The 18,921-nt window shown below is 40.9% G+C and overlaps 1 protein-coding gene across 1 annotated transcript in view; it reads right to left on the bottom strand.

Moving 5' to 3' along the window:
* Window positions 1–401: 401 nt before the first annotated feature.
* SLC17A7 (solute carrier family 17 member 7) overlaps window positions 402–18,921 on the bottom strand; it is a 141,728-nt gene continuing 123,208 nt past the window's right edge. Inside the window, exons 6-12 of the mRNA XM_069742628.1 lie at window positions 15,287–15,373; window positions 14,647–14,789; window positions 13,276–13,425; window positions 11,706–11,838; window positions 8,556–8,666; window positions 7,403–7,530; window positions 402–2,298 (exon numbers count right to left, since the gene is read on the bottom strand). Coding sequence (XP_069598729.1) covers window positions 1,957–2,298; window positions 7,403–7,530; window positions 8,556–8,666; window positions 11,706–11,838; window positions 13,276–13,425; window positions 14,647–14,789; window positions 15,287–15,373 — 1,094 coding nt within the window. The 3' untranslated portion in view covers window positions 402–1,956. The remainder of the gene's footprint in view (window positions 2,299–7,402; window positions 7,531–8,555; window positions 8,667–11,705; window positions 11,839–13,275; window positions 13,426–14,646; window positions 14,790–15,286; window positions 15,374–18,921) is intronic.

Here is an 18,921-nt window from a genome sequence, read left to right as displayed (position 1 = left end):
ACGTTCCGTGTAGACTTCTTCAGGCGGACGCTGTCCACACCTCCTGAAGACGTCTAAACGAAACATGCGTTGGGGCGGCAGGGACAGCCACTTAATCAGTAAGTTTACTTTATACTCTGCTTATTTAGGCTTGTTTTTATGCATCTCTTATTTTGGGCTGTAACCCATGCCTTAATAAATTCTCTCTCTCATTATTCCGGCATTTGGCAAATATTAACAATTATGGTAATCCTAATTGACCTAATTAGGAAAGGTTTATTCTGATTCCATGTCAGATATTGAGAAAAACATGCAGATGTGTATTTTTATATAGTGGATGGCAACTTCTGGTTTCAACTGTATACATAAAAATAGTGAAAAATGTCATTCTTAGTCAAATACAAATAAAACAAACACCGCAATCTGAATCGGAATATCATTTATTATGTACATTGACTGCACATGATTAAGTCATTTTATCTTCAAAACCATCACCCCTCCCAGGACACCTATCCTTCCGCAGCTCCAGTTCTCCCCTCCGTTTTAAGCTTAATGCGTAGAATGCACCAGATTTGGTTGATGACTTAGTGGACACCAGTGTAACGATCGCCCTATTGCTCAGGATCATGCTTAGATAAGACCGTAAAGCATCTGATCACAAAATCTGCATCGAAGACATATGATATTATAGCTCTTATACTGCTGGAGTTTTAAAAATTGCCGAGAACTGGAGAAACCTACAGCGCTTAACAGGTTAACATCTGTCATCTTTGGATAAGGTCTGAAAAGTCCATAAAAGGGCTTTGGCATGAGAGTCCAAAATGCTTGGTATTCGTTAAAAACGGAAACAACTAATTGTTTTTTTTTTTCTTGATGAGGGCACAATTTACGCCAAAATTTACTGCAATGTACAATGAGGCCACACAGAAAACTCTAATGTAATGCACTTTTCATTCTCTGGACAAGGGGACGTTAACTTAATCCTTAGATTGAAAAAAAAACCAGATAAAATAAAATATAATTGACAAGTAATGTAAATGGTTTGGATTTTTTTTTGTTGCTTTTTTTTTTTGCCATCATGTTGGTCCAAGAGAGAACAAAGCATGCCATGAGTTGACCCACCATCGCCAAGCACACAACACACAACAGGAACCCGATCACTTTCACCAATCACAAAGTAAGCCCCAAAGACTGGAAAATGACAAAACCCACCACAATGGCAAATAGATACCACTCAACCCCTACCCAAATGGACATTTACACCCCAACACATACCTAAAGGTAAAGAAACCCCTATGGAGGGACTTCCATATGTGATCATATATATTGCTCCACGTGAGGAGACCTCTTTTTTTTCCGTATACATATATATATATTTTCGATATAGACTTTTAAATAATATTTATTTTACCTTTTAAATAAATAACTTTTAACTTTATATGTTTTTTGAAAATAAATAGAAGAAAGAAAATATTCCATAATATTTTGGTGTCCAGCCTTGTCTGGAGAGGTGTGCATTTTGGGGGAGAAAAGTGTCCATCTTTTATTGATTTCTGGCTCGCGAACATTTATTAGCAACCATCGGCTCATGAAAAATTAAGGTAAATCAGTGTTCAACTCAATGATAAACCTCACGCATTCACTAGTTATTGCTTCCACACATAGACGAGTGACGGAACATTAGGTAGACGTGTGCCTTGTGACGACCTACGCAAGAAACAAGCAAACCACTGATACCAGAAACAGAATGGACCCTTGGAGACCACAAAAAAAATGATAAGGTTGGTTGTGGGGCACTGCCAGCAACCCCTTATGGTAAATAATAATGCATTAAAACAATAGAGAGGAAGCCATGGTGATCATGTAAAGTGGGGAGGCTTGGCAACACTGGTCACCTTTCGGAAAATTCTTGCTCACTCTCACTTGGAGTGGAGACATTGCTATCGATTTACTTAGACTTCTGTATGGGTTTTATTTTCATGATAAGTCCCTTTCTGTTGCTGTCCCATATAGGTAGGGGTCCTTTCCTTGGTCCTGAATGTATTCTTCCTTCTTCTCCCACTCCGCTGGCCAACCGCCATTCTGGAAGCTTGTGCTTTTGGTGGCTCCATAGCTGCCGTACCCACCGTAGCCTTGAGGCTGATCTTCACTCTCCTCAGCAAGCTCGTCTTCATCTATGAACCCACATTTCTCATCAGTGGTTTCTTCTGGTTCTGCCCATGGCTGTTTTTCTCCCGACGCAAATAGGCCGTAGAAGATCACCCCGCCATAATGAACGAGAGAGGCGATAAGGAAGACATACTGCCACTCCTCTCGAGTCTACATCGGGCAGAAAGTTGGAAAAAGAAGACAAAAAGTTAGCGTTCATCTTAACTCATTCAATCAGAATATGTTTAAAACAATCTTTTTCATGGTATAATTATATTTAAGAAGAACTTCTAAAGAAGTAAATAAAAAAAGATAACCCGTTGAGATTACATTATATAAATGAATGTGCTCTGACCAATCATGGAGGACTGAATATTATAGTAGTAATAGAGCAAAATGCAGCAAAGTAGGTAGCCAAGAGGAGGAGCTGTAGATGACGGCACAGGATGTGAGGAGTTACAACAGCTGGAGCTTCTCATTGGCTGTTGTAACTTGACCCCCAACATCAGCTCTATTTAGATGAAAAAAAAGAAGGAGCAGTTCAGGCAAGAAATACGGTGTACTCACTATAGCTTGGATATAACAGTACGTGTGCTGTGCATGTACGTACAGTATGAAGAGCGTGTGAAATAAGTATTAAACACATCACCAATTTTCAAAGTAAGTATATTTCTAAAGGTGCTATTGCTCACCAGATGTCGGTAACAACCCATCCAATCCACACAGGTAAGGAAATCAAACCATAGATGTCCATAAATTACTTTATGTGTAATAATGAGAAATGACACAGGGAAAAAGTATTGAACACGCTTGGTGAAATTTAATTAATACTTCATACAAAAGTCTTTGTTGGTGATGAAAGCTTCAAGACGGTTCCTGTCTGGAGAAACTAGTCGCAAGCATTGCTCAGGTGTGATTTTGTCCCATTCTTCCACACAAACACTCTTCACACCCTGAAGATTCCGTGGACTCCTTTTTTGAACTCTGGGTTTAAGTTGCTGCCATAAATTTTCTGTAGGATTCCGGTCCTGTGATTGGCTCCGACATTCTAGCAGCTTTTATTATCTTTCTCTGAAACCAATTGAGAGTTTCGTTGACTGTGTGTTTGGGATAATTATCTTGCTGAAATGTCCACCCTAATTTTATCTTCATCAGTAGATGGCAGCAATTTTTTTTCAAGATTGTCTTGGTATATTTGGAAAAATGTTAAAATCTGAGAGTTCTCAGTGGTTGATACCTTTTAATGGGTAACTTAAAAGATGGCAACGAATCGCAAGCTTTCGAGACTACTCAGGTCTCTTCATCAGGCATAGAATAAAACAAAATCCGGAGTCACATATTTATATATTTTATATATATTTATTCTATTTACTGGCTAACATGGTACAAAAATATATATTTTTTCTGTATCAGTATATTTATCCATTCATCGTTCCTTCAATAGAATTAAGTTTGCCAGTGGTGTATGCTGAAAAATAGCCCCATACCATGATGTTCCCAAATCCAAACTTTACAGTTGGAATGGTGTATTTGGGGTGATACGCAATGCCTTTTGGCCTCCAAACATCGTGTTTATTATGGCATCCAAATAGTTCAATTATGGTCTCATCTGACCAGACTATATTCTCGTACTATTTCTCAGGCATATCTCATTGTTGTTAAACATTAAATGCGCTTGAACGTGCTTTTTGTTCAGCAATGGAGCCTTGGTGAGCGTGCACACAGGCTATGCAATTTGAGTCCATAACTTATTGTTTTCTTTTAAACAATTGTACCTGCTGATTCCAGGTCTTTCTGTAGCTCTCCACAGGTTGTCCTTGACACTTGGACAACTCTTCTAATCACTATCTTCACTCTTTCTGAAATCTTGCGGGGAGCACCTGGTCGGGTTATGGTGAAATGATGTTATCTCCACTTCTTGATTATGACCCCAACAGTGTCCACTAGATCATTCAGTAGTTTAGAAAATTTTCTGTAACCAGTGCCATCAGTATGTTTTGCAACAATAAGGTTGCAAAGGTCTTAAAACGGGTCATTGATTTTACCCATCATGAGATATTTTTCGTGTGGCACCTTGACACTTTTTTATATGTCATCAGTTGAACCAGCTGATATTATTTTTCATTAATTAGCAGGATAGCTTTATAATCACTGATGGATCTCAGCTGGTGTCATGACTTCCCATGGGTTTTTGCACTTCTCTTTCTTCATATGTTCAATACTTTATCCCTGTCTCATTTCTCATTATTAAATATAGAACAAATGGTCTGCTCTCAAAATTTAAAGGAGAGGTGCAGGAGGGGTGGATTGTGGTCCCAATGCATGCAGAAAGGAAAATCCACCGCACTCTCAAAATGTATAATTTTCAAGGTGATTTTATTGATTAGTATATATACATAAGGTGAATCAGATGGGAAACATAAGTGACAAAGAATGTTTCAACCCGTCTCGGGTCTTTGTCAAGGTCCCGGAATACCTATAATAAAAATACAACATATACAAGAATTGTGGACAAAGATATCTCCATATATGAACAATATTATGTGCCTCACCTGATTCACCTTACATATACATGCTAATCAGTAAAATATCCTTGCAAAGTACAAACTTTTGAGAGTGCGATGGATCTTCCCTCCTGTATGCATTTCTCATTATTACACATAATTTAATTTATGGACGTCTATGGTTTAATTTATTTGCCTGTGTGGATCGGATGGGTTATTTCCAACATCTGGTGGGAATCTCATGTCAATAGCTCCTTTAGAAATGTACTTAGAAAATTGCTGTTGTGTCCAATACTTATTTTACACGCTGTATGCATGAGTGTGTAATGTGTACATGTATGTGTGTATCACTAATAACATACAGTACTATCTATATATTTGCTTATCAAATTTGTAGCTCTAATCCTTGACATTTTTTTGTAAGAAAACCAATTATTAGAACTTGTATATATAAAAAGAAAACAAAAAGCAGCACCAAAAGAAAAACAAAGGGTGCAAAAAATCCTTCCAGGTATGTACCAAACCTCATGCTATTACCCAGATAAAACAAAGGCAGCACTCCAATAGAAAAAATATGTGTGATTTATTGGCCCATGTGCGACGTTTCAGTCCTTTTTGTAGTCAGACAAGAGTCTTTCAATTCTTGTTTGAGGGATTTTCATCTATTCTTCTTTAGAAAATTCTACCAGTTCTGTGAGATTCCTAAGTCATCTTGCATTCTCTGCTATTTTGAGGTCTAGACACAGATTTTCAATGATGTTCAGATCAGGGGACTGTGAGGGCCATTGTAAACCTTCAGCTTGCTCCTTTTGAAGTTGCTTATTGTAGATTTTGATGTGTGTTTAGGATCATTACACATTTTTAGAAGCCATCCTCTTCCTCTTTTCACCTTCAGCTTTTTTTTACAGATGGTGTTATGTTTGCACCAAGAATTTGTTGAAATTTCTTTGAATCCATTCTTTCCTCTACTTGTGAAATTTTGTCCGTGCCAATGGCTGCAACACAACCCCAAAGCATGATTGATCCACCCCCATGCTTAATGGTTGGCGAGATGTTCTTTTCCTGAAAATGCTGTGCCTTTTTTCTCCACACATACCTCTGATCATTGTGCCCATAGAGTTCTATTTTATCCTCGTTGGCCACAGGACTTGTTTCCAAAATGCATCAGGCTTGGTTAGATGTTCTTTTGCATACTTCTGACTCTGAATTTTACGGTGAGGACGCAATAGAGGTGTTCTTTTGATGACTCTTCCATGAAAGCCATATTAGTGCATGTGTCTCTGATCAGTAGAACAATGTACCACAACTCCAGAGTCTGCAGGTTTTTTGCAGTCAAACGGGGGTTCTGATTTCCCTTTCTAGTAATCCTACAAGCAGCTCACACTGAAATTTTGCTTGGTTTTCCAGACTTTATCTTGACCTCCACTATTCCTGTTAACTGCCATTTCTTAATTATATTTTGAACTGAGGAAAGTGCAACTTGAAAATGCTTTGTATCTTCTTATAGCCTTCTCCTGCTTTGTGGGCCTCCACCATTTTCAGAGTGCTAGGGAGCTGCTTAAAAAAGAGCCTATGGCTGCTATTTTTTGGCACAAGTTTAGAGGAGGTTAGAGGTTAGATGATAATGAACAAGCCATAACCTTTGGAGACTAGGGTTGAGCGAAACGGGTCGGCCATTTTCAGAAGTCGCCGACTTTTGGCAAGGTCGGGTTTCATGAAACCCGACCCGACCCCTGTGTGGGGTCGGCCATGAGGTCGGCGATCTTCTGAATCTGGTATCGGAATTCCGATACCGAGTTCCGATATGTTTGCAATATCGGAAATCGGTATCGGAATCCATATTTAAGTGTAAAAGAAAGAATTAAAATAAAAAATATTGCTATACTCACCCTCTGACGCGCCCTGGTACTAACCGGCAGTCTTCCTTCCTTAGAATCAGCGCTTGAAGGACCTTCGGTGACGTCGCGGCTTGTGATTGTGCGCGCGACGGCCCATGTGACCGCTCACGCAACCAATCACAAGCCGCGACATCACCGAAGGTCTTTCAAGCGCTGATTCTAAGGAAGGAAGGCTGCCGGTTAGTACCAGGGCGCGTCAGAGGGTAAGTGTAGCAATATTTTTTATTTTAATTCTTTCTTTTACACTTAAATATGGATCCCAGGGCCTGAAGGAGAGTTTCCTCTCCTTCAGACCCTGGGAACCATAGTAACCCATTGCAATGCATTGGGTTTCGGATTTCGGCCTACCCCGACCCCGACTTTTTTATAGGATCGGCCGATTTCACTCGACCTGACTTTTGAGAAAGTCGTGAAACCCGACCCGATCCTATAAAAGTAAAGGTCGCTCAACCCTATTGGAGACTAATTAACGTCTGCAACTTTGGTCAAAGTTATCTGAGCACACAAATTTCAAAGGCAGGCAAAACTTTTGCATCAATCCATTTTCCTTTATGTCATTTTGTAAAAAATTACAATATTTTTTTTTGTTTGCTTAAAATACAAAGGGAATGTGTCATCTCTAACTTTAGCCGTTCGAGAGATCGTTTAATCTTCACCTTGCTTAACTGTTCACAATAACAGTCGTTTTGACCAGGGGTGCCCAAAATTTGACATGCCACTGTACACAGTATGTGTGCATTTAGATACATCTCTAACATCTTATATGGGGAAGTCAATGAATCTTTTCCCTGGTGGCACACAGCCCCAGACTCTATCCATTATTCATAGTTAAGAGAGTGTAATTAAAAATGTATGAATTTCTTATTTCCATACCTTGTGCTTTGTCATGGCTCCTACAATTAAGGGACAAACCATTCCAGAGAGGGTTCCCACACCATTGGAAATACCCATGAGAATACTGGCATATCGAGGTGCAATGTCCAAATGATTTACATTAAAGCCTAAGACACAGGATAAAAGGACGAGTATCATCAGTCACGTCTTGCTCAGGTTTTTTGATTCTCACTATTCATCTGTCTTGTATACTCTACTGTGTTTCCCAGCTGTCTCTTTATTGTATATTTCCTTTTGGATATTCATGCAGAAGTTCCATAAAATAAATATACCGCAAGCTACAATATCTAGATGTCCTCTACCGGGGTGTACAGTCCGGTTACACTGCTTTAAGAAGGTTTTGGTATTCCCCATTATTGATTTGAAGATTTGGGTTGAAGAATATGCCTCGAAAGGAATCTCTTACTGATGTCAACCAACGTTATGTCTAGATCATGTTAGGCCCTTTAGGTTTGTCTTCTCTACATAGTTGGGTTTGTCCAACAGTCTAATGTCTATAGGGACCTCCCAACTCTCCCCAACAGATGACGTTGGCGGAGATAAAGATTTAAATGTCCTATTTCAGACTGCTGACCCTTTTGCTCTCTAAAAGATAAGCCTCAGCCAAAAAAGTCTGACAATGACTTTGTCGTAGAGAACACAGAGTGTATGGAGGAGTCTGGAGAGTCAGCAGAACCATCGTAAAGCCTTCAGCTTCCTATTGTATATTGGGCCCCTTAGCTAGACTACACTGATTAGTTGGTCCCTTATTCATTCCATATACACTTTTTCTTAACAAATTGCTCATCAATTAGTCATAAAATACCAATTGCCAAACAAAATGTAATGATGCCCTTTAATATACTGTTATAGACCAATAAAACGTAATATAGAAACAAAATGAGCATGTACCCTGCTGTAAGTAAGGGAAGACTTTTACGCTTTTCTGATCAAACACAGTGTTTTCTAAGAACCCTATGTTATTTATATGAACTATTACTATTTACTTACTAAATTACTACAGGGTATATGTTCAGTGTCACAGTGTGAACATGCTCTTATACGTCGCATGTATGCCAACTTGTGCTCCGGCTCATTTCTTTAGTTTTGTTATAGACTAATGTATAGTCAATGACGTAAGTCCATAACCCACCTGATATAGCAAAGCCACTGAATCCTACTGCCAGAACAAGGAAGGAAATAGCTACTCCACGGGTGTGTGAATAGCCTACAACTAGGAGCAGAGTAGCTTCCATGCCAAAGCCTATGGAAAACACATAGAGATATCAGTGTAATGCCATTAATATGTATTGCTTCCCCCACGATTTACCAGATCAAACATATCAAAAATTACTTTCTTCCATAAACTTAAAGGAGTCAGTTGCCTTAAATTTACACGGCAAACTAGCCCCATTGCCTTGCCGGACACAGAGCAACAGAAAGAAAAAATTCTTACAGTTTTGAAATCTGTTGACCATTGCCCCAAAACTATCTTTATGTTATATAAAAGTGAGGATAATCAGTGTCACCCTTGGTGCATCGTCCCACCCACTTATTTAGATTACCATCCTTATGTTGATTGCCAACATTGGCTTTCCCAGAGCCAAAGCAGTCTGATGAGAAACCTCCATTATGTGATCACTGTCCCTGTACAGGAGTAAGAAGACACATCACTCTCACCTCGCTGCTGACGCTGCTCAATTCCCCTGCTGTCACCTTAGTGCAGGAGTGAACACAGAATTCACTCTCTCCTCGCTGCTGACATCGCTTGACTCCCTTGCTATCACTTTAGTGCATGAACGAGGATAGAGATCACTCCCTCCTCGCTGCTGACGTCATTCGACTCCCCTGCTATCAGTTCAATGGAGGAGTGAGCACAAACATCATTGTCTTCTCACTGCTCTCATTGCTCGGTTATAGCTGTGTAAGAAGTGATGTCAGCAGAGAGGAGAGAGCGATGTGTCTTCTTGCTTCTGCACAGGGACAGTGATCACATAACTGAGGTTTATCTTGAGATTTTGCTGTCTCTGGGAAGGCTAGCAATGTGAATCAACATAGGAGTGGTCAAAAATCTATATAAGTTGGAGGAAAGGTGAACCAAGGCATTTATCCACATCACAGGTGCACTGGGCATTCTCATTTGCATATTAGATTACAGTTATTTTGGGGGGCAATGGAGGAACAGATTTTAAAATGAAAATACTGATTGTTATTGTTATTCCATCTAATGCAATGCTATTGGTTGAGTTTGAAGTCTAAATTTGGGGTGACAGGCTCCCTTTTATTTTACATTGATCTTCATATATTGGCAAAAGGGGCTGAATGCCATATTCCAGTCATACAAGAGACCAGCAGAGCCACCGTTGGATGTTTGGTGGTGGGATAACTTTCCAAACTTGTAGAACAGCTGGTGGCCCTTATAAATATACAACCAAAAAACAAACCCTAGAAACATATCTTTATTAAGTGTTAAATTAAAATCAGGTACAAACAACACAAAGATGCAAAAGTACAAAGATATCACTTGGGTCAAAATAAAGGAAGAGAAGAGAGAGATTTAGGCCAGGGTAACACTTGCGAGTGCCATGCGAGAAACTCGAGTGAGTCTCTCACATCAATACCCGGCACTGCCTCCGGCACTCGGGACCGGAGCGTGCAGCTGCATGTATTTCTATGCAGGTGAACGCTCCGGTCCCGGCAGTGCCGGGTATTGATGTCATAGACTCGCGCGGGTTTCTCGCTTCGCAATCCAAAGTGAGACCCCGGCCTCAGGGACCTAATTTGCCCTACAAAGTTCCCTTCCTAACCGCAGAGGTTAGCACCTTAATAATTCCCTGTGGTGTTCCCACTTATTGAAGAAAGTCCCTATTTAACCCTACATAAAACCAAAAAGTAGCCTGCAGGCCAGCCGGCATGTCCCATGTGTCTGGAGAATTCACCCAGGGAGTGAATAGAGTCCTTACAGACAGACTGACATAAGACCACCAAGGAAATGTATAGACCAATAACTAACCATTAGGTGGGTACTAAAGTGATCTTAGGCTGATGATGTAGAGGGATACTACAAAAAAAGAGATATACACGCACTAAATATCCAAGCAAGACTGATAGATCTGGATAAGCACAATAAGACCATGCGGAACCCAAATGAAGAAAATACATATGTCCTAACTGCTTGACATCAATAAAATACACGTAGAAGACATACAAATATATATCACACCCCTTGTGGAGCCTAGGCAACCTGTCATTAGATAATATTCGACAACTATTATTCCAGTAGATAAGTATGTCTAAGATTGTGAATACATGATTGACATACAACAAAGCCCAGACTGAGCCTGAGTGTCCTGTAATTCGATCGTACTTTGCACTATAGTCCTGACGCATTTTCCCCCTCGTATGGTCATCGAGAGATTCATCAGGGGTATCCCTCAGTGGGGAAAAAAAGGAGTGGTGATGCAATGAGCACAGCAACTCTCGAGGGAGCGAGTAGATTAGACACAGGCAAGTGCCTACGCCTTTCCCTACTGAGAGATACCCCTGATGAACCCCTGGTTGACCAAAAAAGGGGGAAACGTGTCAGGACTGTCTTTACCCTTACTATGACCATCTCTAGTAGTAACCAGTATCATAGTAATGATAAGTCAGTCTCGACTCGTTTTCCCCTTTTTGGGACTGACTTATCCTTACTATCATATAGGTTGCTAGTAGAGATGAGTGAATCGATTAAATGCAAATGGAGTTTGCCTCAAATTTATAGGAATACACTGAACCTGGCAAATTTGAGCAATTTGCAATTCACATTTGCGCAAATCTCTTAAAATGCTCAAAACCATTTTACTTGTTGTAGAAGACTACATCATTCAGAGAAGTCTCATATTTCAGAGCAGATTAGAGAATGCAGCAGCCATTTTATGGTGAATCTGGATAGTGAGAGGACATCACAGCTTAGAGCTTAGACATAGAGATACAGAGAAAATCATAAAATACTAAATAAACATTACTGATAGTGTGTGCCAGCATTGCAGTGAAGAACGGTTGCCATCCGTTTAGCCATGGGCACATGTGTTGAAGTCACTTTGGCATTATTAAGGCTGTTTTTGTGTTAAGGAACTTAGAGTCGGATTTAGCCCTAGTAGACCTCAGAGTGTTACACACATCTTTTCACGGTCATTGGATGCTTTGCAGTACTTGCAAATCACTTTTTTTTAACTAGCAAAGCTGGTAAATTCGAATGACAAAAGATTCTATCATATCCACATTGTGTATCTTCACCATCTTAGCATAGATTTTCACATACCTCCACAATTCATCATCTTACGGACATTGGTTGTAGACATTATTCTCTTGGTACGCAAGAAGTCAGCAATCTGCCCTCCAATGGGCACTATGATTGTCATAACCAAGTGTGGGAGTGCAGAGAGAAGTCCGACCTGCAGAAATTATATACATACATGAAGTAAATTGGGAACTGCCAAGCACAATCTGCAGACAATTCCTCCCCAAATCTTCCTATGCTCCTGAAAGTCAAAGGCTATACATTGTAATTGGAATGTAAGGGTTAATTCTGCCCTGCCGGTAAGAAGATAGAAGAGAACGATATCCAGGAAGGAGGTTTAGTGGTCACTCAACGCGTTTCGAAAGTTCCAAAGTCCTTCATCAGGACACCCTACAGTGGTTTGTCCTGATGAAGAAGTTTGGAACTTCGAAAGGCGTTGGCCAACAAACCCCATTCCTGAATATCGTTCTCTTCTATCTTCTCACCAGCAGTGCAGAATTAACCTTACATTCCAATTGCCTGTTATCCAAGCCGTGAGACTGCAGCAGCCTTGAACCTTTTAATGGTTCAGGGTACACAACCTCACTAGGTGGGTACCATTGCCTTTGGAAACCCCATTGTTACTCATATCGAATTGTATTTGCACTTTATAGTTATTCCAGTTCATCCTATTCAGAGGCCATACATTGCAGGAAAAAGCCAGGAAAATTGCTCTTCTGTAACCTAGGGGGTTATAAAAGCCCAGAACCTGTGGTCACAACACCAGTACAGTTTTTCATTCTCTGGAAGTAAACAGTTACATTTTCCATTCAATGACCCTAAAAGTTTTGATGAATTGATATATAAAGTAAAAAGAAAATATTTTTTTTTACTGAATTTATTTTTTTTTTTTTAAGATTTATTTCCTGAAATTGGCATATCTCTTTAAAAAAATGTTTTAATGGCTTTAAACGAGCCATTTGCTTTCAATTACAATTCATTTTTTTTGTATATAAATACATGTTTTTTTGGCTAAAAATATTTTTGGAGTTGGGTTCGTAAATGTTAAGTGGTACATCAATTTGACACCAAATTGCAAATATGATTTTTTGTGCTCAAATAAATGTATTTAAGTCAAAATTTAAAAAAAAAAATAACCCCAGAAGTGCACAGCCCATTTATTAATACAATATGGGGATGCATCTGAAAAATGTTGGATTCACTCGAGGTAATCGAGGGCTGGTTAGGAAAGAAATACATTACGGCTAAAGAGTAAACAGCTACCGAAATTCTCAAGTTGGAGATTTTATGATTTTGCAATTTTTATCCTGTTTATACTAAATAAAAAAAAACAGCACCAGATGAAGAAAAAGCACAAGAGGGTTAGATTGCTTCTTTCATCAGATTACATGAGCCGTCAGCAGAAGTTTCAATCCCGTCCTGAAATGACCCCGTTAAACTGGCTTTTAGGCTGTGTGTTACGGCTTTAATGGTTCTCTCTAAGGTTTTCATCAAAACCGCGTGATGCTAAAATTATTTATTTAGGCAGACTATTGATCTCAGCTAGATTTAGCAAGTCAATAATGCATTGCCCACCGCAGAATATACGTACCTTACTGATTTCAAAGCCAAACACTTCTTCAAAGTAGGCCGGCTGGCTAATTAGCAGGAGATAGAATGTCCAACTGCGGCAAAAGTTGGCGACGATGATTGCATACACTGGCATGGAGGTAAAGAACTTGCGCCATGGTGTCTTAAATTTCTGTAATCAAGCACATTGGACCGGGGTCATTATTTAGTAAAAAAATAATAATTTCTGTATTGCATTTGTCCTATTCACGGACACATGTGCCATAGATGCAGCCAGTGCAACCGGCCTTTAACCTCAGCTCATGTTGGTTCCATTCCTCCTCTCATTTGACCATTTTATAAACTCACATTTTTATCACCTCTCCTTAAATGGGTTACGTAGAACTACATTTTTTTTTTACTTTGAGCCAGTTAGCAACTACCTGCCTATTATAACCAGCGCCAGCTCAAATTGGTCACTGACTGCTCGTGCAGGTAATTCAGCTGCTCCATTTTAACAGAGCAGCTCTTCTGCCTGGCAGCTCTCCGCAGTTAGGCAACGGGGAGCCAGCTGACTATCAACATGACATCGGCAGTCAGGCTCCATCAACAGGACAGAGCAACAGAGAAGCTGCCACTGAAAATTGGAGCAAATTACTAATTCATTAAAGGCGTTGGCCACTACTAGGACAACCCCTTCTTAAGCTAAATGTTCGGTCCCGATAAAATGATTAAGTCTATACTCACCTCTTGTGCAGGCTCTGTTCCAATGATGTTGGCACTCGTTGCTCCAGGGCTGTGATGCGGTGGACTGACACGTGATGTCCGGCGCCCAATCAGCACTTGCATCACTGTCTCCGCCTTCGAACAAACTAAACATGAAGAGGAAGCCAAGGATCAGCTGCAGCCCTGGTTGGGCGCTGGGCATCACGTGTCAGTCCACCACAACACATCCCCAGAAAGAGCAAGTGCTGACATCGCAGGAGCAGCACCAGAATGGGAGGTGAGTATAAGCTTTATTATTTTATCAACGCCGAACATTTAGTTTAAGAAGGGGTTGTCCTAGTAGTGGACAACAATTTAAAGAGCATAACAGAATTAGTATAAGCCAATATCAATGGGTTTTACCAACAGTCTAATGTGTATGCCCCTAACAGACGATGTCAGGGGTAATACGGTTTATTGCCAATGCCTTTGCTCTGCCGAAGATAAGCCAACACCAGAAATGTTTGGCAGTGTCGCTCCCATAGAGAACACCGGAGCATTTAGGAGCATTGTGCGAGATAGATGCTGGCAGAACTATTGTCGGCTGACAGTGTTTTCAGGTCTACGGGGGAAGGCCTTAAAGACAACAGATCTATGCGATAAATCATAACTTTTCTCTGCTGTTAGTGGATAAGGATTATGAATTCACCATTAATGGGTTCATGAAACTTGTGGATTCTCCAATGCTTTCTTCAATGTACTTTCTTTCTTCTTCTGAAATGGTGGGATGCTGGGCAGGACTTTCGTAGGACACAAGAATCCAGAACATATACCACATGAGCCCAAAGCTCCCTGCAGGAAAAGTACATATAATATACATAGAAATAAAAAAGAACAATAATATGTATTAAGAAATATTTCTAAAATAAAAAATATTCAAAAGTATTTCTATATCTATAGTGACTGTATTTGCCCTTTTCTTAGGAATCAGATGCTTGTTTTGCATTATCGTTAGGTACGTCTTTGGATAACCCATTTTTGTCAAAAGGTTTAACCTGAACGCCCAACAATTAGTTGTAATCTATGAAGATAGCCTGGTAAATAGCATCTTGTTTTCCTCTAGCACCCCCACAGGAGAAATAAACATTACATCGTGTTCATTAGGTTAATATGAAGTCCATGTAATGCAAGGACAAGCTGGGTCCTCCAAAGAGAGAGACACTCTGTAATTGCTCTGTATGCTCACTTATGGATCCTATATCAGAGACCCTCATCTATTAATTCACACTTTCTGACTAGGATATATCTATTTTTTAATTTAAAAAAAAAATCTCAAAATATTAACTTACCATAGACATAGAAAACTGAGCTCCATCCTGTGTATTGGACTAGTACCCCTGCCAATGGCATAGCCACCACTGCTCCGGCGTAGGAACCTACAAAATATGGAAATTACTAACCTGGAAGCATTTTTGGGATGTTTTATTGCATTTTAGAAATTAATATACAGTAGCAGTAAGTTTTAACTTAACAACATTGTGTATATATATATATACTGTATTGTATATAATATATATATATATATATATATATATACATATATATTAGTTGGCTAATGGTCGCATAGTCGAATGGAGGTGTGTGTCAGAGATGGCTTGTCTCTGTGATGTAACCCGGAGTATTTTTTCTAGTGCATGAAAGCACTAAGAGGTTTGTTTGTTGCACCAGTGTTGTGGGTAGCTATGAGAGATGGGCAGGTCTGGCTACCCACATCCTCACCTCTGGGTGTGGTTACAGCCTATATAATGGAAGCTGTTGTTTGGCACATGGTCTGAGTGTTTTGAGGGAGAAGACCTCCTGTGTACGTGGCTCCAGACCGAGCCTGAGTACTGGACATTACTCCAGCCTGTGTGCCCACAGGCCTGATGGAGTAAAACCCCTACTATATATATAGAAGTTTGGGCACCCCTGGTCAAAGTTACTGTTATTGTGAACAGTTAAGCAAGTTGAAGATGAAATGATTTCTAAAAGGCCTAAAGTTAAAGATGACACATTTCCTTTGTATTTTAGCCAAATATATACTGTATATACTGTATGTATACCTCAACTTACAATCACTCTCGGAGTCCCTTCTCCCTCTCACAGACATAGCTTCCCTTCGTGACACAGATGCTGCTGCCACTTTTTATAACACCACAATAACAGCAACACTCAATTCGGCCGCCCCGCTCATGCATAGCAAAACTCGTACACTCAACAGGCAGCCCTGGCTGACCAGCCTGACCAAAGAACTGAGATGGGCTTCCAGGATCGCTGAGCGGAGATGGAAGCGATCCCGCTCTACTGACCACTTCACTACATACAAGCAGTCCCTCGCCAGCTTCAAGTCCACGCTCACTGCCGCAAAACAAACTTACTTCTCATCTCTCATATCCTCCCTGTCTCACAACCCTAAACAGCTTTTAATAATAATAATAATAATAATCTTTATTTTTATATAGCGCTAACATATTCCGCAGCGCTTTACAGTTTGCACACATTAGCTTTTCAACACTTTCAATTCTCTTCTCCGTCCCCCTGCACCCCCTCGCTCCCTTCTCATTTCTGATGAAGACTTTACCTCCTTCTTAAACAGAAGATTGATACGATCAGAGAAAGCTTTGGCCCACAGCGCCCAACGCCCCTCTTAGCTGCTCAACTCTGTTCCTCCAAAACCAGCTTCTTCACCATGGCAGAAGATCAGCTCTCCACCCTCCTGTCAAGATCACACCTCACCACCTGCATGCTTGACCGGCTCCCATTTCACCTCATCCCTAACCTTGCCACAGTCTTCATCCCAACCTTAACACACCTCCTCAACCTCTAAATCACAACAGGTGTCTTCCCCTCAGCCTTCAAACATGCCAAGATCACATCCATCCTCAAAAAAGCCCTCCATCGACACATCCTCTCTTTCTAGCTATCGCCCAATATCTCTTCTCCCTTATGCCACAAAACTACTGGATCAACATGTCCATGTTGAACTGTCCTCCCACCTCTCCTCCTGCTCTCTCTTTCACCGGTTACAATCTGGCTTCCAGACCCATCACTCAACTGAAACTGCCCTAACTAAAGTCACTAATGACCTACTAACTGCCAAGAGCAAGTGACACTACTCTGTCCTCCTTCTCCTGGACCTGTCTTCTGCCTTTGACACTGTGGACCACTCCCTTCTGCTACAAATCCTCTCATCTCTTGGCATCACAGACTTGGCACTATCCTGGATCTCGTGCTATCTGACAGACCGAACATTCAGTGTCTCCCTGCCCCACGCCACCTTCTCACTTTGCCCCTTGTCTGTCGGTGTTCCTCAAAGCTTTGTTCTAGGACCCCTACCCTTCTCCATCTACATCTTTGGCCTGGGACAGCTCAGAGAATCCCATGGTATGCAGTATCATCTCTACGCTGATGACACGACCTGACCTCACCTCCTTACTTAACAAAATCCCACACTGTCTGCTATCTCGGGCTTCTTTTCTGCTCGCTTTCTAAAACTGAACATGGACAAAGCAGAATTCATCATCTTTTCCCATCTCACTCTACGCCTCCACCCGACCTATCCATCAATGTCAATGGCTGCTCACTTTCCCCAGTCCCACACGCCCAGTGCCTCGGGGTGATCCTCGACTCTGCCCTCTCTTTCAAGCCACATATCCAAGCCCTTGCCTCCTCCTGCCGTCTCAAGCTAAAAAATATTTCCCAGATCCGCACATTCCTTGACCGTGACACCACAAAAACACTAGTGCATGCCCTTATCTCCTGCCTTGACTACTGCAACCTCCTACTCTCTGGCCTCCTCTCTAGCACTCTGGCACCACTCCAATCCATCCTACACTCTGCTGCCCGATTAATCTACCTGTCTCCCCGCTGTTCTCCAGCCTCTTCCCTATGCCAAGCCCTTCACTGGCTTCCTATCGCCCAGAGACTCTAGTTCAATACATTTACAATGACATACAAAGCCATCCACAACCTATCTCCTCCATACATCTGTGACATGGTCTCCCAGTACTTACCTACTCCCCTCTCATCTCTTCTTCTCACAACTGCATCCAAGACTTCTCCCGTGCTTCCCCCATACTCTGGAACTCTCTACCCCAACACATCAAACTCTCGCCTACCATTAAAACCTTCAAAAAGAACGTGAAGACTCACCTCTTCCGACAAGCCTACAACCTGCAGTGATCCTCAACCTACTGAACCACCACACAACCAACTCTACCCTCTCCTAGTGTATCCTCACCCATCCCCTGCAGACTGTGAGCCCTCGCAGGCAGGGTCCTCCCTCCCTATGTACCTGTGTGCCTTGTTTTTTGCTCATGTTTAATATATTTGTCAATATTTGCCTCCTTTTTCACATGTAAAGCGCCATGGAGTAAATTGCGCTATAAAAATGTATAATTATATATATATATATATATATACATATATAAACAGTGGGTACGGAAAGTATTCAGACCCCTTTACATTTTTCACTCTTTGCTTCATTGCAGCCATTTGGTAAATTCAAAAAAGTTCATTTTTTCTCATTAATGTACACTCTGCACCCCATCTTGACTGAAAAAAACGGAAATGTAGAAAGTTTTGCAAATTTATTAAAAAAGAAAAACTGAAATATCACATGGTCATAAGTATTCAGACCCTTTGCTCAGACTCTCATATTTAAGTCCCATGCTGTCCATTTCCTTGTGATCCTCCTTGAGATGGTTCTACTCATTCATTGGAGTCCAGCTGTGTGTAATTAAACTGATAGGACTTGACTTGGAAAGGCGCACACCTGTCTATATAAGACCTCACAGATCACAGTGCATGTCAGACCAAATGAGAATCATGAGGTCAAAGGAACTGGCCAAGAAGCTCAGAGACAGAATTGTGGCAAGGCACAGATCTGGCCAAGGTTACAACAGAATTTCTGCAGTACTCAAGGTTCCTAAGAGCACAGTGGCCT

This window comes from Ranitomeya imitator, chromosome 10 (assembly GCF_032444005.1).
Source record: "Ranitomeya imitator isolate aRanImi1 chromosome 10, aRanImi1.pri, whole genome shotgun sequence".
NCBI classification, from domain to species: domain Eukaryota; kingdom Metazoa; phylum Chordata; class Amphibia; order Anura; family Dendrobatidae; genus Ranitomeya; species Ranitomeya imitator.
The sequence above is the reverse complement of the archived record's forward strand: the minus strand, read 5'-3'. Positions and strand labels throughout refer to the sequence as shown.